Source organism: Lepisma saccharinum, chromosome 9 (assembly GCF_977018435.1).
Source record: "Lepisma saccharinum chromosome 9, izLepSacc3.1, whole genome shotgun sequence".
NCBI classification, from domain to species: domain Eukaryota; kingdom Metazoa; phylum Arthropoda; class Insecta; order Zygentoma; family Lepismatidae; genus Lepisma; species Lepisma saccharinum.
In genome coordinates this window covers 68,601,406-68,622,067 of record NC_139237.1, presented here as the reverse complement: position 1 = coordinate 68,622,067, position 20,662 = coordinate 68,601,406, and the positions used below count along the sequence as shown (strand labels likewise).

Genomic DNA, 20,662 nt, shown 5'->3' with positions numbered 1-20,662 from the left:
CACCATGAGGTCAGCAATGATAACAACAATAATAAGTTGAATAGATAAATGATACAATTTTTCAATGAAATATACAACTCACCTTCTCATAGTAAGCTTCACACTTCATCCGTACCCCTAGTTCCACAAATCCTGGCGGCTTCTCATTGAAAAATATCCACTTTTGAGCGTGCAAGATCAGATTTTAATTTGTTCATCAGTGCGGTGTCCCAGCACCAGGGTGCCTCGTGCTTAAAGGAAAGTGGAGATATGAATGGAAGAGTTACTCCACCAACAACCAAAAGTTACTAACGTAAGAAAGGTTGCATCTACAGTTCATAACAGCTGCGCTACTGTGCTCCTACTGGAAACCGAATCCAGAAAGACATTCACACAAGAGACGGTACACAATTTACAGTTTCAACCGAAAATCAAATCCCGATTGGCCTGTTGTGCATAAATGGACTTGGAAACAAATTTTCGATGGTTCATTGGTTATATCAAGTTCATACAATCAACCAATCGCGCTGCCTTCATTATCTCTAAATTAAAATTGCAAGGACTCATCTGGCCCAGTATTCATATTGAAATAAGCAAGGGTGTAACTTGGGTGTTTAAACTCTTTAAACTAGTTACGGAAACTTGATTCGCGGACAGTCTACAGTGCCGACATACGGCCGCGAGCGCCTTGCTTGCCGATAGCACAAACACCGACGCGGCGGTCTACACTTCAATGGATCGCTCTGTATTGCTCCTAATCACTTAGAGTACCCTTAAGTTGTAAATTTTGGTGGGGCAAATGTCCCTCTTGCCCCCGCCATTTACGCCTATGGAAATACTTTCCACTTTTAAACAATGGTCTTGTGTATGAGTGCAAGGGAGAGGAGAAAGACAAGCAGAGACAGGAAAAGTTGAAAAATATCGGTTTGGAAAAACCCAGAGGGTTGTGAACTTTAATGAAAGGTTTTCCTTTTCAGAAGATAAATAAATAACATAGAAACTTGGTGCAACTACGTCTTGCAACCTGGTTGTGGATGACCTTGGAATCATCACCTTGTGAGATTCAACCTTCAGCACAATGAGGAATGGGGAAATACTTAAATGAAAGATGCAACAATTACCCCGTACCCCATGACCTTCCCCGTCCGAAGTCAAAATCTCGTTTTGTGATTCTCTCTCGCACAATAAAATATCCACAAATACACAATTTCTGACCTAATGACACCGTTTCAGTAGTGTTGTCCACGGGACGAGACGGGACAGGCTTTTAAAAATTCGAGACGAGACGAGACGAGATTGACCATGTGTCATGAGACAAACGAATATTTTCGAGACGAGACAGCATTTCCACGAGACTTCCACGAGACGAGACAGGCCAAAGTCTCGTCTCGTGGGCAACACTTTTACTCTAATAGTATTTTCTCATGCCTGTAAAAATAATATAGATATCAAAAAAGGTATTTTAAAACTTATACGAATGTATCTAAATAAAGTGTGCCTATACCGCATGTGTACAGTGGCCCACAAAGGCCACAGATCTATCCTGCGCGAACATGAATTTGAAATTTATTTTACCTTTCTAACTTCAAAATAAAAACACCAAAGAAAATTTTGTTTATATTTACCTCTTTTTTTCCAAATAAATACAAACTCAATTTTGAACTTATTTTATCTTAAAACAATATAATGTAACTGCAAATAAGGATTAATTTCGAGAAAAAAACCAGCAAAATGGGGACTGGATTATTTGATTTTATAAACTGCTGTGATTAACTACAATGATGACATGACATATGTCCTCTTTGCTGTATTCTGTTCACTGATAGAATGAAGTTATTGTAAACAAAACCACGTGACTTGTGAGAAGTAGTTGCTTGCCAATCGATTAGTTCTTAACTCAGCCCCTCTCACCGTATGTGTGTATAATTCACAGAATTAGGTCACATAAAACTTTATTATAGTAGCTTAGTTCAATAGTAAGGATTTAACATTCGCATTAAATTCAGATGCGCAACATTTCTGCGCAACAACTGTCATCAGGATTACCCAATAGGATTTCTCGCAAGTCACGTGTTCGTTCTTACACTGACTTCGTTCTTACAATGGACAGATATTACTTCTCAATTTTACAATATAGAGTAACGGCAAAAGTAAAGTATACGAGTAACGGAAGTTGTCTTTCACAACTAATGCGTTACATTTTTCTGTAACGAGACTGCATTGTGTTGACCAGCAGATATGCGAACCAAGAATCTTCTGCTCTGAAGGCAAAACGAGGAACCGTTTGCTACGGGCAAGTTTGAAACATGTTCCGTGTTTACATTCCTTAAGGGTGCTAACGAACTTAGTCTTTCTCGAAGTCTGGCCCATAGCCAATAGAAAAGCATAGAGGAGCAGAAGGTTGCCAAAATGTAATTCTCACGTTCGGAATGACGTATCAGCGTCAGTGACCTAGCTTCATAATATTATCCTTCCCCATGTCTATACAGGATGTCGCCGTACAATACGGACAAAACTTGCACAGCGTGCAGGGGACACGAAATCAAGACAAAGAGTGAACATGTTCATGTTTTTTTTTTTACATTGCCTGTAATTATCGCCATGGATTCTTAATTTATCCAGTACAGTACGGTATTGCGATGACGTACCTTATTTCGGACGACGTATGTGGTAGAATGCCATCTTTTTAGCTACCACTGAGGTTCGTATCAGTGAAAATTCAAGCACTTCAGACTGAAACCACACAACTTTTCCTCTCCTTCCACTTTTTCGCTATGTGCACTGATAATGGAGTTGTCCTATGGAACCAGACTTTTGATTTGTATGTTTGAGTTTTAAGTCAACTTTTGTGCACATATAGGCTGATCTGGACTGGACCTACAGTTTTAAGCGGGAATCGAACTACCACGTGCCTCCACCGGGTACGCGATCGGACTTTTCAATCATCCTGTATATATATAATTTACACCACATACATTGTAAATGAAAACCACGGCCCTGTTAAAGAAAAAAACTTCCTGATTTTTTTTTTCTGGACACCGCCTGGTGTATTATACACTATGCCCCCCTTCTATAATTCAAAGGTAATCATGGTTGTGGTTTCGAAAATACTGTGTTTTTTTGCACGCGTATTGAAGATGAACGAGAAATTATGTTCTTTATTCATTGATTTTTTGTGTAAGATATCGCAATATAAGTTAAAAGGAAGTTGAAAATGGCCCTGCGATATTTAGTTTGATAAAAGTTTCCACCAAGATTGGCTTACAAAATACTCACTCAGTTTTCTTCTTTCTTCCAGTTCAAGGAGAGGATCTCGGCCAACCTCAAACCCCACCAGGACGACTTTTATGTGATTCGGTGGCTGCGAGGTGAGTCACGTGACCTCACGTAAACCAACAATGTTCAGCTTGATCCAGCCTTTTGGCTTCTTATTGTAGATAATGGCATGCAAAGGTAAAAGGGTAGAGGGAGATTATTTCCGCAACATCTTTGGCTGTAATGCATTTGAAGCTTCGGAACGAGCCACAACTCTCGAAGCAGCCAATCAACCATGCGAGCCGCTGACGTCATCTCAACCCAGAACCTATCGCTAAGCCCTTTGTTCAGGCTCTGCACACCCACTAGGCTCGCTAGACAGACTCGCTCAGTCTGCTGGAGATGTTCCGAAAGTAATTGGACTCTACTCGAAGCAGTGTCTGGAAGTGATGAGTTGCCTTCTATTGTGGACTAACTCCTAGTTACTTTTTGAAATAAGTATTTGTCACTAAAATGATGACCTCACGATTTTTTTTTCTCAGGAGGGGAGCACTTGCAAACTTTTTATTATTATTATTAACAGTATTATTAATACTACTGCTACTACTTATGTTTTTTAAAATTACATACATTTGTAATTTCCATTTCTGTATATCTATATACAATTTACATAACTGTATTCTTAACATTAATTCATGTAGGACAAAAAGCTGTTTTTTATAGTTAGATAATCAGTGCAAAATAGACTCAAATGTAACCCTATTTCAAGTAATAATAATAATAATAGTTGCTTTAACTTACAGCTTGTAAGTCACAGAAAACAATACTTTTCTTATAAAATATCTCTACAATTTCATCATTCGAATTACACTAACTCTTTCCAGAAATCTCAGAGGGGGAGCAAGTGCCCACCCTCGCCCTCCCCTGCGGGCGCCCATGGTCACTAACTCAGTTACACTTTTCAGGTAACAAACAACTAAGATAACAGTACCTTTCTGTGCGTTTCAAGGGTTATCGACCCTTTAGAAAATTTCTGAGCACTTCCACTAGTTTGGCAGGTGTTACAAAAACCCTGCACGAGGAAGGGACGCAGCCATGGGCGTAACGTGGGATCTATTTTGGGGGTGGAGGAAGGCAGAATAAAAAGTTTTCTATCCAATAAATGTAGCGTCCAAGACGATTTTGCAAAATAACTGTTAAATTTGCGAAATCATAAACAAATACTCATTATATTGCCCCTCAGCTCCCTGGAGGTTAAAAAGTATAATTAACTTTTAAATTTTAGTAAACTTTAAAATTTTAGGGGGGCAAGTGCCCCACCTTGCCCCCGCCAAGTGACGCAGCCGACGATTTTTTTTTTTTTTTGGTGTTCGAGATTTTTGTTTCCAGCTTGGAAGTGGAGGGTGCAGTTATTATGGTGATGTAAAGGTCAAAGCTTTCTCAAAGTAAAATTAAATTTTATGTACGGATAGGCTAATCGGGTTTGGACCTACAACAGTTTAAAGTGGGAACCGAACCACTCAGCTGGGAACGATCCCGGAACCACTCGATTACAAGGCAGCAGCGTTGCCACTACGACATCGAAGACGTCATGAGGATGTAAATGTAAATTTAGTGCTAGAATAATCATAAATTGAGACCTTGTATAAAAGTTTTGGAATGCTGCCACCGAAGTTATATTTCAGTATTTTCCTAAATGTCTTGATCATTCAGAAATCCTTGCTTGCTTCAATACCGCTCCTTTTCACATCATTCCATTGTTACCCAAAGCAGCCAGATGGTCCTTGCGTTCTGAACGTGAACAATCTACCTGGACGCTATAAAGTTTTTATTTCGTCCAGATGAGTTTCGTTCGAAACGCCAAGGGGGTCCTGAAGACTTTGAGTAATAATGAGGTGCTGTGAAAAGGGAGCAGGTATTGAAGCAAGCAAGAAGTTCTGAATGAGACGCTATCGTAAGTTTGTGGTCTTCCGTATTCACCTTGCCAACCTCACTGGCGAAGTGGTTATCACATTGGGCTACGACGCGAAAAGTCCTTGGTTTGAATCTTGGCTATGGCCGAATGTTATTTGTGAGTTGATAATAAACTAATAGTTACCTTATTAACAGCATTGAACAAAAAAAAAAAAAAAAAAATACGAAGGGAAGAATAATTAAACTACTCTTCAATCAATTAATTGAATCCCTCTGTGGATAATACAGAGAGAACAGTAGACTCCGTTTATTTAGCGTGAACTCCTCATAAAATCGCGAATCATGAAACTCCACGCTGATATTTGGTGCAATAAGTAATTCATTTATTTGCCCTAAATGAATGTAAATGTAATATGTCAAGGTAGGTGAATATTAAATCTTTCCTTCGTAGTAACCCTGGACTACATTGTGCAAGTTAACAATGGCTTCGAGTGTGAATCAGCACGTAGTATAACCCCTGTTGAGTTGCGACATGTGTCTAAGTGGCTACAAATTTGAGCTCGTAATTTCTTTTTGTTCTCTTCCTTCATCCTCACTCGTGAACAGACACAAAGCGAAAAATAAAATAAATTGAAACATCAACTCACTTGTTCCTCTATCCTATTTTCTTTTTCCATCCGCGAGCTTACACATAGAAGCTGTTGTGGTAGGGTATCTGACGTCTTCGAGGGAAATCATAGTTAGTTTCTCTGGTATGCGGTCTAAGGATTGGAAAGTTTCAGCCATATCCATGCCTAATGCGATTCTGGAGTTCACCTAGCATCAAATAAACAGGTACCTGTGGTGACAACCCTAAGAAGTACAGGCAGGCCGGAGCATTGTGCTGATCCCATCACCTCCAAAATGGTCTAAAATTAAGAACATGTTTGGGCGGTACCCCTACATCCCCTATATATGCCTTCATAGCATGAGTCAAGATGTATAAAAGGGCCTTAACAGTTATTCGACGAGATCTTCTGATAGAATTAAATATTAAATGAGATCGTATTGACTTACTTATGTCAATCTATGCACATCATAGAAAACAAGTCTGAGTAGCTGCAAACTAAACTCCGTTCAGAGAATCTAATAGAACACTATTTTCCTAGTGATAACATTGTCACCTTCAAATAAATAATTAAAATGTAATATTGTACCTAGAAAAATCAAATGGCAACGAAAATGGTAACCACAAACACTGCTTTCATAATAACATGGTATACATTTTTGTATGAGCACATATGCACTTGTTTACAACATTAGGGGAGGGGAGGGGGAGAACACTTAGTGTAAATTTATTGTTAACAGTGTTAAAGTGGTTTCAATAATACTGATGGAGTAAAACATGTATAGCATATGAGCGCCCGGGAATTATTTAAGAGGTGTTTCAACAGCTGAAAAACATTTTGAGTGCAATTTTAAATAGGAAAATGGAATGAAATTATTATATATGTTTATCAGGAAAAATAAAATGCAAAGTTGGAGGGTTTGGATCCTACATACATTCCCTTCGGCACGTTTATGTAATACACACAACATGAACAACTATGATTGTTGAAACTTCTTCCCTCTCCCTAGATTTCACTTGTAATTTCATGGCTATTCTTTTTAACAAAGCATTTATTATAATGTTCTTCATACTTATACCTATTATAATTGGATGATTTGGAAATAGATTATTTATTGATTTTACCTAAAGTTTCAGATACAGTACTGAATGACCATTTTACACTGAAACAGTAACAGCAGGAAAACAACAATAATAACAACAACAAAATAGAGTACAAGATGGCACTGAAAACAAATCAAAATTATACATACATCGTTAACAATTTTCTAAAACTTTGTTCTGGCAAGAATAGTCCTATAGCCTTCCACGACTGAACATCAATTGATTTACCTATTCATTACATTAATCAGGAGTATAATCAATTTTAGGATCAGTAAACTTTATTGTAACAGTTTTCAGTAAACTTATTGTTTCATGAAAATGTCATGCATTTCTAATACATATTATTGTATTCCAGCTCGAAACTTCAACATCGATGCAGCTGAAAAGATGTATCGTGAGGTAAGCAGAGGAATAGGGATGTTTAAGTTTTGTAAAATTGTTACAATTCAGGGCTTTTTCGGTACGAACGGTGAGGGATGCGTGAACCTAAATTTTTACTGGCACTGAAACAAAGAAAACATGAACTCTAGATTAATTGTTAAAAGATAGGATGTTGTGATTAATTTTATTATTTTGTATACTGGTACCTTAGTTGGGTTCTCGAATTTCATTGAAACACACTCACTAAATTCTTCCCCCTTAACAAAACCCGATTACTTCTGTAATGGAGAAATTTCGCGAAGTAAACCTATGGCTCATGTAAACTCTTGATTTATGAAAGGTAGACATCTTGCAACTTTCACCAAGAATTAAGTAGACGGCATTACAACTACAGCACTGGCGAACTGATGTTAATTTGGAAGTTTTCGTGGCAATTTTCATTTCATATTATTAATATTGTCACTTTGTTACTATCTATTAGAAATACTATATGCACTGTATTTTGGAAAATTCTATGGCTTTCGGCATTTACATTCAAAAAGAAAAATAGGTAAAACAATAATTTTAAGGTAATAGTTAATATATTGCCGCGAAAGCAACTTAGAAGACAGGAACGACAGTGAAAGGAACAATAGCAAGACCCAAAGAGCATTGAAACAAGCTCGGAAAGAATTAACAGCAAACAGAATAACCGAGAAAGTGTCACTTTTCCGTTTAATCCCTTTTGCGACTGTTTCGGCGACTCGATTTGAAGCGAGGCAGGTCAGAATATCGGGCGAGAAGTAACGAAAATCTGGAATACATCGCCGTCTCTACCCGCATCAGCGTCATTACTGGTTTGTATCTAATGAATAATTTCATGACATAGGTAACGAGACGAGACGAGACTTGGCTGTCTCGGTCTCGAAGGGCAAGTATCGGTCTTGGCTCGAGTCACAGCACACATTTTCACAGCATATAGAGGGCATTAAGGCAAACAACATTTCTTAATGAAGTTTTTTTTTTCTTCTGTTCGACGCTATACGAACACTTGAAGAAATAGTATTATTTCCTGAATATGCACCAGCCACCACGAGGCACAGGTCAGGTTGACAATTGCCATTAACGGATTGACATTATAGTTATGGCCTACTATGTATAAAGAGATACATGTGTAAATTATCAGGTAGATATCGGCTTAGTATGTAGATGAAATTGTATACCAATTAATGTAGGTATTTTTTCTAATATCATATCAAAATCTTGAACGAGGCCGAGTCTCTGGCACTTAAGTCTCGATCTCGTCCCAGTACGATCCCTACATCACACAAACAGTGGCGTGCCCAAGGGGAGGAGGTTTTACCCCCTTCTGGCCCAGTATTTCTAAAAAGAGAACGTCAAAGGCAAGAATAAGATGGCAAAATGCGGGCTGACTACTAAAAAAAGTATACGTAACTCCCTTTCCAAAACCCTGGGCACGCCACTGCAGACAATGTTAAAATTCTCCACATCCACATTAATGATGGCTAGATCCGGCTCCTGAAGTATCAGTCCCGCGCTTCTTAGTGGCGCTAATGACTTCTCAGGGGGAAAGTACTTTATTTATAATCTTCCTTTTAAATGTTTCTCCTAAAAAGAATGGGCAATTAAAACTGGTTGTTCCCAGCGACCTGCTATTGGCCTTGGATTGCCACAACCACTCCAACAAACACAACCTCTGGTGGGTTGTTCTTTCCATTGCAGCCGTGGACCAGTCGAGTCGAATGCCGACCTTCAATGTGGTTTCCTGGTTTACCAGCAGAGGGAAAACAGTACTTCCTATCAGTGATATAGTGTCGCTGCACCTAGCCAGTGTAAAATGTACTGTTTTCTGTGATTATTTTTGTGAAATGTACAAAACCATTAGCATTTGCAAATACAGGTAAATAAAGTTAATTGATAACGGTTGTCTTACAACAAATTTTAATAACTTTATTTGCATTTTTTTACGTCCATAACTAGATGGGTCTAAAACAAGAAAGGCATTAGAAATTCCACTCGCAGCTGTAAACTGCTCAGATTAGAGTCGAGAAAGATCGTTCACTGGAACGATCACTGCTTTGTGGGGTCCAGAGCCGTAGCTACAGAATTCTGCGCCAGGGGCAAGAGAAGATTTTGGCGCCCCTCTAAACCTGGCCCTGCTCCATATTTCATTAATATAATCAGCAGTCGAAGATAGCTTTGCATCCCATTAAGCACGACATAAAAAATGCTGCAAAGACTGCCATCTATTGGCGTGTTCGTCAAGTTTTATACGCCCCCAGCAATGCTTATATAATTTAAATGTTCAGTTTCCAATAAATTTATCAAGTTGGGTGGTCAATCCAGAATTCCAGATGTTTGGACGGACTATAGTTTGTTAACATTCTTAAGAAAATGTAACGTAAATTCTAAAGGGGAACGTTTTTATTTTATGAAAAGGGGGGGCAGGTACGTAGCTAGGTTGCTCAGTTTGGGGGGGGGCAAACGTAAGATTTTTTCTATCAAAGTATTATAAATTAACAAACTATTTATACACCATATACGCCTATCCTGTATACATACATTATATATGTATGTATATATATATATATATGTATGTGTCTTCTAAAGAAAAGGAGCAAGGGCCTCCTCGGTGGCGCATGGTAGCATCGTCGCCTTGTAATCAAGGGGTTCCGGGTTCGATACCCGGTGGATGCTCATAGTGGTTCGGATCCCACTTCACACTGTAGAACCAGTCCCGATTAGCATTATTGTGTATAAAGTGGACTTAAAACACCAACTCAATCAATCAATAAATTGGAAAGGAACATCATTTTCTTCAGTAGCCCCCAACAGTCTACGGATATACTCTCGCGAAATCCACAGCCATTATTCGGGAAACTAAATGCAGAATGAATTCATTAGCTTAATGGCTGATACTCCAAGAACAATGTTACTAGTCTTTAGATTTGTAAATTTGCTGGAAGAAAATTGAGAAGTAGATAAAATCCTTTTCCGTGGTTTTAGATATAAAGTCCTGGAACCAGGTTTACAAGTATTGGGAACAGTGTAAATATGAAATGTGTGCGTAATGAGTTCAAGCTAGGTATTTCATGTATATACAGTTCATACAGGAATCGAATCTGGTATCACTTAGTTCAAGGCGACCGCGTTAAGCACTATTCTATAGGGTGGGCCCGAGTCTTCTATGGCATCTGATTGTTCGCTTGGGAAATGATGACGATAAGAAATTATATGCACACGTCTAATTTCTTAAAATTAATTTTATTTGTGTGTGGAAAACTGAATATATGATGGCACTGGATAAAACAAAGTTCCCACACGCTCAAATGATTATGCTCTCGTCTTTGGTTCGGCAGGTGGTCAGGCCGGTAGCCAGAATTTGATTTCGGAAGGGGCTCTGTACACTCTGTAAAAAAAAAATAGCATCACTTCATTATTTTTGGTCGTCAGCATTTCGCTCGTAAATTATCATTTGTTTTATTGATTTAATTCCACTTGTCGATTTGTTTTCCTAGCAATTATATAAAACACTATATCTGTACAATATATTTTTATTATTTAAGTCATAGTTACGTACATAATGCACTTTACAGAACTAATAACAAAATTATTGCAAATATAGCTTGTGGAACGTTTTCGCACAAAGACAATTTTTACAAGTAAAAAGATTGAACAAAGGTTTTAAATGCATCATGATATGTCAATTTGTAATGATAGTAAGTAAATACATTGACTAGTACTTAGTGTGGCCACCCCTGGCCTTCGTAAGTGCTTCCAACCTTCGAGGCATGCTATGAATGAAATTTTGACAATATTCGACCTCAATTTCATTCCAAACATGTACAATTGCTGCCATAAGTTCCTCTTTTGACCTGTACGTCTGATTACCAAGTTTTTTGCACATCATAGCCCACAGGTTTTCTATAGGATTCATGTCTGGAGAGTTTGGCAGCCACCAAAGTCTTTCAATATTCATATCATGAAACCAGTTATTCACCACCTGAGCACGGTGACAGGTTGCATTATTGTCTTGAAAAATAAAGTAGTCCAAATTCTGTCCAGAAAAATGATCTGCAGTTTTTAAAACTTTCCGATTCAGGATTTCCAGATATTGATCAGCCTTAACGGTCCCTGTGCAAATATGCATCCTGCCAATCCCCTTTTGCAGAGAAACACTGCCACAAAACTTTTGAGTTTCTAAAATACAAGATTTTGCAAGTTCTTCTCCCTTCCACATCCACAGTTTAACTGAGCTGTCACTCCCCAGCAATTTAAATCGTTTTTCATCAGAAAATATCACATGTTCGCAATCTGTATCATTCCATGCACCATAACGTGTGACACACTCACGTCTAGCTTTTGCATGTGCGTCAGTTAGTCTGGGGTTTTTACTTGGGATGTGTTTAGAAACACCCCGTTTCTTTAGTCGGGATACTACAGTACCATGAGTAAGATTAACTCCCACCTCATTTTGAAGTTTATGTGGAATTTGGCGTGAACTCATTCCTCTGTTCTTCAGTGCCATGTCCTTTATCATACGATCCAGTCAAGGTGATGTATTTTTCTTTCTCCCACAGTGACTTCTCAGTGATGATTTTCCATGTTCTTGTTGCTTTGTAGGCAGCGGCTAACTGTGGATTGATGCATTTGAAGTTGTCGACCAATTTCTCTCTGAGAATGACCATCCATATGCAAAGCAAGAACCATTCCTTACTTACGTGGTGAAATGTCACACTTTCTGCCCATTTTTTTCGAGAGAACACGCTCAAATACACTATACACCACCAGAACACTTCACAAATATGATAACGTATCCAAACTGTCAATAATGAACATTAGTTTGCAACATAAAACACATCACAAGTTTCATTACTAACAAACGATTTACAGATTCCTGACAATTGATTACAAAGCCTTGCAGCAGTAACTGATTGCAACACCCTCTAGCAGACACTCCAAACACTAAATCAACAAAAGAATAACACCACACTATGCAGTGATACTAGACCAATGCTTCAATCAATTGATTTCAAGTTGTGCAGGAAAGATGCATTCATGCGAAACTCAAAATTGTCAACATCCGTAATAAGAATACAGTGATGCTAATTTTTTTTAGAGTGTATTTGTGTGTGGAAAACTGAATATATGATGGCACTGGATAAAACAAAGTTCCCACACGCTCAAATGATTACGCTCTCGTCTTTGGTTCGGCAGGTTCAACAACCTGCCCGGGTTCGATTCCCGATGGAGGCACATAGTTGTTCGGATCTTACTTTAAACTGTAGGTCCAGTTCCGATTAGCCTTACTGTGCATAAAGTGGACTTAAAACACCAGTTCAATTAATTAATCAATCAATCGAAAGGTTCAAGGTTCGATCCCTGGTGGTCAGGCCGGTAGCCAGAATTTGACTTCGGAAGGGGCTTATTCCTTATCGGCAGCCACAATCTAAAGACGAAAAGGTTTGGGGGAGGAGTAAATGCGCTGAAGATGAATTTCTTGGTATATTGCAATTTACCATATACAAGATGTTTAATCCTATTAATGAAGTGAATTTAATTACTACTACACATTATTAAAAACAGATATTTGTAGGATTTCGGGAAATGACTGCAGCTCCCGAGCCCCTTCCATGGGTATGTGCCTGCTTGTATTAGTTCCAAAATTTCTGAGCTGTTCCAACATCGTGAGGACAATTTGGGAAATACTTGAAAGCGATGTGGAAGCAAATTCTGCTCTCGAAACTATGGGACTCGATGAGATGACCACGTGCAACCGAATGAAAGAACTCTTCGCAGCCCTTGTCCCTCAATATTAATTTTACTGACTAATTGTAAGTTTTTCTAGGCCTCCTCGATGACGCAGTGGTAGCGTCGCCGCCTTGTAATCAAGGGGTCCCGGGTTCGATACCCGGTGCAGGCACACAGTGGTTCGGATCCCCGATTATCCTTACTGTGCATACAGTGGACTTAAAACACGAACTCGTGGTTTTAGAAGAACTAAACATGGCTTTTTATGCATCGTACAACTTTGCTTCTTTTCACCCTACTTTTACAGGGTTTTTTTCCCTAAGAATTCCACTGAGTTTGTGTCGCCCCTGTCAACACATACTTTTTCAAGCACAGAACTATTCAATCTGTATTATATTAATCTATGTTGGAATCTTTTCTTTAAAAAATGTGTTATTGTTAATGTTACAATAGGAAATGAATTGTTTAACTTAAATCAGAAAAAATGTTGAAACTATGGAAATATAAAACAACTATGTAATAACCATGGTAAATTGTAAACAACAATATGATATAAAAGAGCTAGACTTTTGTAAGTCTACGGGACATTCTCCTGGTTGCCGAAAGGTTGATGGTTCAGGGGACGTTGGGGAATATCTTGCTTCAATCTTCGGATTGGCTGGAGTACTTGTACTCCATTTGCAGATATTACACAAACCCAACTCTGAATAAGGCGTTCTCCTGCATCATCAAAAGACCAGGGTTATAAACTTCGGGAAAACTAATAGGTTTAGACCTACAAGTTATACCGGGTGAATTGTCTGTTTGAAAAAGTGTTTGTATAACATCAGCAGTTTAAATAAATCTTCGAGAAAAAGGTCTTAATGATCTTTAATTTCAAACCTACATAGGTGATAATAAATCCTACACCACAGACCTCGCAAGGGCTTGGTCCTACTAACCCTTAGAAGCCTTTGAGAAGTCCGATAAAAGGGTTATAACCAGACTAACATAAAGCCCTAAAGGCAGAAGGTGCGTGTCAAGTTTAACAAGCTACGAAACCAGAGGTCCAAGGTTCGGACAAGGTGTGGTTGTATCATGTCTGTCCCATCGTCATTCCTTCGGCTCATCATTCATCCTCATCGTCGCATTTAACCCAAGAGGTAGAAAAGCGGCGTAATATAAAAAATATATAAATGATTGATTTGTTTATTTTACTTCGCTTTTCTGACACTTTTTAGCTAATCGTGAAGATGAAGATGAAAATGAGTGATGTGAAATTGATGAGAGGACCATCATAAAGAACACACAAGCCCAGTCCGGCATTCGAACCCAGGACCCCTGGCATGTAATGTACCTTGGTAACCACTGCACAACAAATAGAAACAGAAAATGCTTGATAAGTTATTTGCTTCTCCATAACTCATGAACTTCGTGATGCTGAAAATGCTTGATAAGTTATTTGCTTCTCCATAACTCATGAACTTCGTGATGCTGAAAATGCTTGATAAGTTATTTGCTTCTCCATAACTCATGAACTTCGTGATGCTATCTTCTCGCGTTTACAAAAGTTTACCACCGCTCGGACCACAAATACTACTTCAAACTATCTGACAGATATCAACTGTCCACCAAATCAACAGATGAACTGACCGCTTCGATGTTTCTCCGAATTTTCAGAAAGTGGCCTTTCCTTTCCCTCCTTGCAGGACAGGTCATTAGCAGGAGGGTTGAGTGCATGTGAGAAGAACCGCAATGTCATTCATTCCCGCGCCGAAAAAGAGACAAGCAATAGAATTCAGTTCTTGGAATTTGAAACACATGGGGATATCTTTTCTGAACCATAAAATAATTAACCCAGAAAGTTCTAGCCAGCCGTAGCTAAATCTTCCTGTTTGTGTCGTCCTTTCGGCGCCCATGGTGCCAGTGCAGGGCCAGATGAAGAGAAAGTGCGGGTTTTGGGGTGATCCTGGATCTGGTGTACAGCAGGCAGGAAGAGTGCATTTTCAATAGGTCTCAGACTTCCCTGACCGAGGCGGACCCAGAGGGCTGCACAACGGCCAGAATCGCTTACTAGGCCCGCCTGGTTGGTCGGGCGGGCGAGTAAAACTATATACCTGGGTTTTGACAAGTCAAGCATCGAAAGCCCACGGGTAACTGGAAGGCCTTGCAAGACGAAGCTCGCTTATCTTCAGCGAACGCTGATTCCGGTTTTGCACCGTCTCCAGATACATGAGTCACGCAGTCACCGTTGCCAACTTTTAGATTCTAAACTGTTCTAGGAGCACTTAAAATGTTCATCACTTTTATCAATTTGAAATTGCAGACATTTATTCCTTGCTAGAAAACATTTGTATCGCTCACACCCAGTGGCGGCGATTTGGTTCCAAAACTAGAGGGCCAAAGTGCAAATGTACGGGGGGGGGGGGGGCAAGGATAATTAATTTCCCTTGGTACATGAGGTTAGCGTGGTGCAAAAGTAGCAAAAAGTGGGGGGGGGGCAACTGAACTCTCTCGGCCCCGCCCCTAATTGCTGCCACTGCTGACACCTGTACAGGAGTACGAACCAAGTTTCGCAAAAAGTGCCATCGTAAATACTTTGGAACTTTGTGTGACTGGTACATTATACTTTTTTCGGGGTGATCCCCTATGGCGCAGTGGTAGTGTCGTCGCCTTGTAATCAAAGGGTACCAGGTTCGATACCCGGTGGAAGCACATGATGGTTCAGATCCCACTTTAAACTATAGGTCCAGTCCCGATTAGCCTTATTGTGCATAAATTGACCAAATAAATGAATCAATCAATCAAACAGATTTTCTCTCTGGTGTAATTTTGCCAATTCAATATCCGAATTAGTTGCTCAAGATCCCCCCCCCTGAACACTAAGGCACGATGGTCCATAAAATGGAACATGAAATCAGAATTTGCATTATAAAAGGTTTTTGAATATTGTCATCTCTTTCAACAAATCGTCGTTCGCTAGTGTTGTTGCTAGTTATCTTGTTCTCAGACCGCATTGATAGTAATACGATACAAAATATAATTGTTAGCTTGTATTTTCACACGGGTGAAAACATTTCAACAAACAAACAACGTAAAAATGAAACCGACAGAAGATTTACGATTTCAAGACCAGAAAGGTGACATAAAATGAACAAGACACACAAATCTATTTCAAGACCATCGAAACAAATTTAGAAAATATGTGGTAGTTGGTTTGACATAATAATGACACTAATTTGAGAAGTTACAAAATCTTAGGTGCAGTGGCTTAGCAACATATCGCGAGGTCCTGGGCGAGATTTGAATGCAAGGCCCCATCGTTCTTTAAGTTTGAAATATCAATGTAAATCGATACACAGTCATCAAGGAAACGTCAGCAAATTATCATATTTATATAATAGCCTACAATAATAATTAATTTCTGACGAAAATTATGTTTAATAGTACGCGACAGAGAAATTTACACTTGGCACGCTGCTGGAATTTTCATTAACCAAAGTAGTAGTAATAGTACGTTTTTTAAGATGTTCTTTAGGCAGTAAGATAACTGAAATATCCTTAAGTGTGCTAAACTTTTTTTTTTAAAAATCAGAAATACAAAGTAAGAATCTTGAAATATAACCTATATATTATTTAATGAGTCGTTCTTTGTTTCCTCATTTCGAAGTTTGTAGGATGTAAATGTCACAAACCATGGCTTAAGTAGAAAATATGGAAGGATGCACATAAAATGTCAGTGCTTGATAGAGCGGGGGGAAGGGAGTGCGCTAAACCACAATCCTGTCTAGGGGCCCAATGTATCTACCTACAAGCTCTTCTACACAATCGGTTTCAACATCAGCAAATCTTAAAACGATAGTCATTTGCACAATAAATGTGAAATGTTTGGTGTAATCAACTGATACAGCTAATTTGATTTTTTTTTAAATTAGCAATTTTGACTTTTTTTAATTAGCAATTTTGACTTTGTTGCACCAGTTAACTTTGAATTTTAGGACTTAGATGATAATAATAACCGTGAATCTCATCTTGTTGTTACGTCTTAATGTTCTTGTAATATTAAATATTTGACGCAGTGGCGTAACAAAATCGTAAAGTACGCGTCCGCAAGAAATAAACTTGGGTCCCTCAAGTACAGTCAGCTTCTTCCAGGAAATTTACGTAATTACTTAGAATGGCTGGTTGTGGCTGCACTTACATTAATAACTATACAAATCGATGCTCTAACTCTGAATTTTCACATATTACAACATATCTTTCTTTGACATTTATGTATTCAAAAGAAGAAAATACAAATACTTACTTATCCCTTCCCCCAAACAGAAGGCGGTACAGGATACAGAGAACACTGGAAGTTAGTGTAGAGCTATCAAGGAGAAGAAACTTTCCGAAAGCACTTGATTTCAGATTTAAGCACATTCCTGAAACATAGAACTTGATCAGGAAATTCGGAAGATAAATCATCTTCGTGCCCGTTACAGAGGGCAATAGCTGCGTCTGAAGTTGTAGGAACGAAGGAAGAACTGCTAATATTATCCATACCTTTCTTGATTTTAAAATACCAGAAGCATTTAAATGCCCCATACTTTGCTCCGTGGCAGTTTGAGGTATTTTACCATTAACATATTAAAATCGGGTAGGCTATGCAAGGTCACGACACAGAAGAAAAATGGATAAAATTGTCCAAGCAATTTTTGCGTTGATGTTTCACATGAGAAATGAGAATTATTTTGACTTTTTCGGGGCCCCTTAGGCTTAGAGCTCCCGCCCGCCTCTGATTTGACGTATTCATTCAAATTATAACGTTAAACTAGAATATAAAGCCAGTTAAAAATGTCTTAATTTTATTGCCCACAAAAATTAGCCTTTTCTATCTTTCTCACTCACTTCCATTTATTACGTTTTTCGTATCAACCTCATAGGACGCGAGGCCCCTATATGCGCGAGGCCCAGGGTGGTCGCCCACTTCGCTCACCCCTTGCTACGCCAATGATTCTACAACCTCAAGGCACCTGCGCCTAGCAGAAATTCAAATATTTCCATGCGTAGTGAAATATAATGGCCGTTGGCAACACTGACAGTAGTGCTCGCCGTCTACCTGCAAGAACTACATCGAGTCTCACGGGTCTTCTTAAGACCCGGGTAATAGAAAAACCTGACAGGCATCGAAGCCTGTGCAACATTGTGACGTGAAGCTCGCTTGCGCGATGTCGAACACCTGGGCTTGATGTGCGTGTTGCATATTATTGTAGGCGCGCCTCCTCGCAGACGGGTTTTCTCCGGGTCTTGTGCAGGCCTCTGGGCGGACCACAAAACCATTAACTGCATCCCCTTCCAATACATCTGTTTGTCTTCAACAAGCAAGAAACCGGGAAGTAAGAAAGAAATGCCTTGCTTGGGTTCGTGCTACTGAAAATTGGAGTGTTTCAAACTGCAAGCAAAATTTACTGAAGAATTATTTTGCAATATTTGTCATCAAAGTAAAATTTCCAGCAAATACAGAACAGTTTCCCGGGGCCACGTGGACGTTTGCCGGGCCCAGTGCCCCCGCGTGCTTCCCCTAACGACGTCCCTGGGGGGGGGGGAGTATGGACATTTTTAATGTGAAGCAATTATGTATTTTTTTATGTATGGACAAAAATGGCTTAAAAGCTGTAGGCCCAAAATAAAAGAATGAATGAATGTTTCGGCTACAAAATCTAAACGTAAAATTTAAAATCCTGCGTAGCATTCAAATGTACATTTACCTTCATGCGAGTCAGATGTTACGAAGGAAAGCTTATGACCACACTATAACGTGAGAAAATATTTCTTAACAGCTACCTTTGCTTCTACATACATAATATAGAACGGAAACGTGTAGCAAGCAAACGTCTTCCATTCTAAAGTCAGAGGTTAATATTAAATCCTGTTTATTATGCTGCCCATACTACAGCAATTTGCATTGACAGGGAAAAAATTAACTGCCTACAATAATTAAAATTTATGCAGATAGCAAAAGTTAACTTCAGTCAACGTTAATTTGAAATATAATGCTAAATGTAATTAAATAATACAATTTGTTTTCTACTTACTGTGACTAGAGGAACCACGCCCTCCTATATCTACCATTCATCAACATTATATTATTATTTTTTTCATAAAAATCTTTCGTTTTGTAACAACTTTATGTATTTGATTGTGTAGAACACACTTCACTTTTAAAAAAGATTAAATACTATGGCACTGGTGGTACAGATCTTAAACTATTTCATTCATACCTTCAGAACCGTAAACAAATTGTCTGCATAGGAATGGAGAGGTCAAATGTAGCTGAGGTCAAATGCGGTGTACCTCAAGGTTCGGTTCTTGGGCTTTTATTGTTTGCTCTCATGATGAATGATTTACCATTTTGCGTCACTGCTCACACAATACTATATGCAGATGAGACTACCTTCTTTAATGCCAGCTCTGACTTTAACACTCTTAAAGGCATAACTGATAATACCCTGTATCAATCTTCTTTATGGTTCAGAGCTAATGGTTTTTTGCTGAATGAAAGTAAAACCCAGTATATGTTTTTCAGTCTTAGAGGCATCCGGATCGATAATAGTTCAGAGAATGTGAAATTTCTAGGTATTGTAATTGATAATAAATTATCATGGGAACCACATATTAAATACATAACTGCCAAGCTCTCCAGGGTTATATATTTGTTAAGGAATCTAAACAGTCATGTACCTGAAGATTACGTAAGATCAGCTTACTTCGCTTTCTTTCAAAGCATTATTTCATATGGAATTTTACTCTGGGGGAACTGCAGTTATGTACAAGAAATTTTAATACTGCAGAAAAAAGCTGTGAGAATAATTACCAACTCACACAAATTAGTTCATTGTAAGCCACTGTTCATTAAGTTAAAATTTATGACTGTGATAAATCTATATACTTACACTGTGCTGTTGTATGTAAAGAAAAATTTGCCACAGCTACAAAGTAGACAAGATGTACATTCCTATACTACAAGAAACAGCAGGCGTATAAATATACCCTATCATAGACTCTCAAAATCCCTGAATAGTTATGAAGCTCTAGGATTAAGACCATTAAGCTACCTCTTGATGTGACAAATATGCCTATGAATGTATTTAAACATAAACTGTATGCCTGGTTAGTTGCTACACCATTGTACTCAACTCAAGAATTTCTTGAAATTAAAAATATTGTATTTTAGTGCAACTTAATGGGTTATAATTTTATATTATTTTATAATATATTTCACATGTATTTTGTTCTTGACGTTGTCTATTACTGTCATGGGCGTCCGGAAGGGGGGGCAAGGGGGGGGGGGGGCCGTGGCCCCCCCTGGAAAATGAAAATCAACCTAAAATTATGTATTTCACACATATAATTTAATTTTAGCCACAATAATATGTATTAATTATTGCATTAACACCATAAATTCAGAATTTAAGCAATGTTTTTTTCAGGGAACTACACTCTTTTGGGGGAAATGTAACTTGTTTGCCCCTCCCTGGAAAAAATCCTGCGGACGTCCATGATTACTGTGCAAGCTAAATGACAATAAAATATTATTATTATTATTATTATTATTATTATTATTATCTGTTTTACAACACTGCTGAAATATCTCCAGGACAAGTCTGGACTTGTAAGTTATTTCCCATAATTCTGCTGAACAAGACTGAT

At 38.5% G+C, this 20,662-nt stretch overlaps 1 protein-coding gene across 1 annotated transcript in view; it reads left to right on the top strand.

The window, feature by feature from the left end:
* The window catches only part of LOC145992113 (SEC14-like protein 2), a 99,556-nt gene that overhangs the window by 52,161 nt on the left and 26,733 nt on the right, over positions 1–20,662 (top strand). The window contains exons 2-3 of the mRNA XM_083128358.1: positions 3,278–3,347; positions 7,215–7,258. Of these exons, the coding sequence (XP_082984484.1) occupies positions 3,278–3,347; positions 7,215–7,258 (114 nt within the window). The remainder of the gene's footprint in view (positions 1–3,277; positions 3,348–7,214; positions 7,259–20,662) is intronic.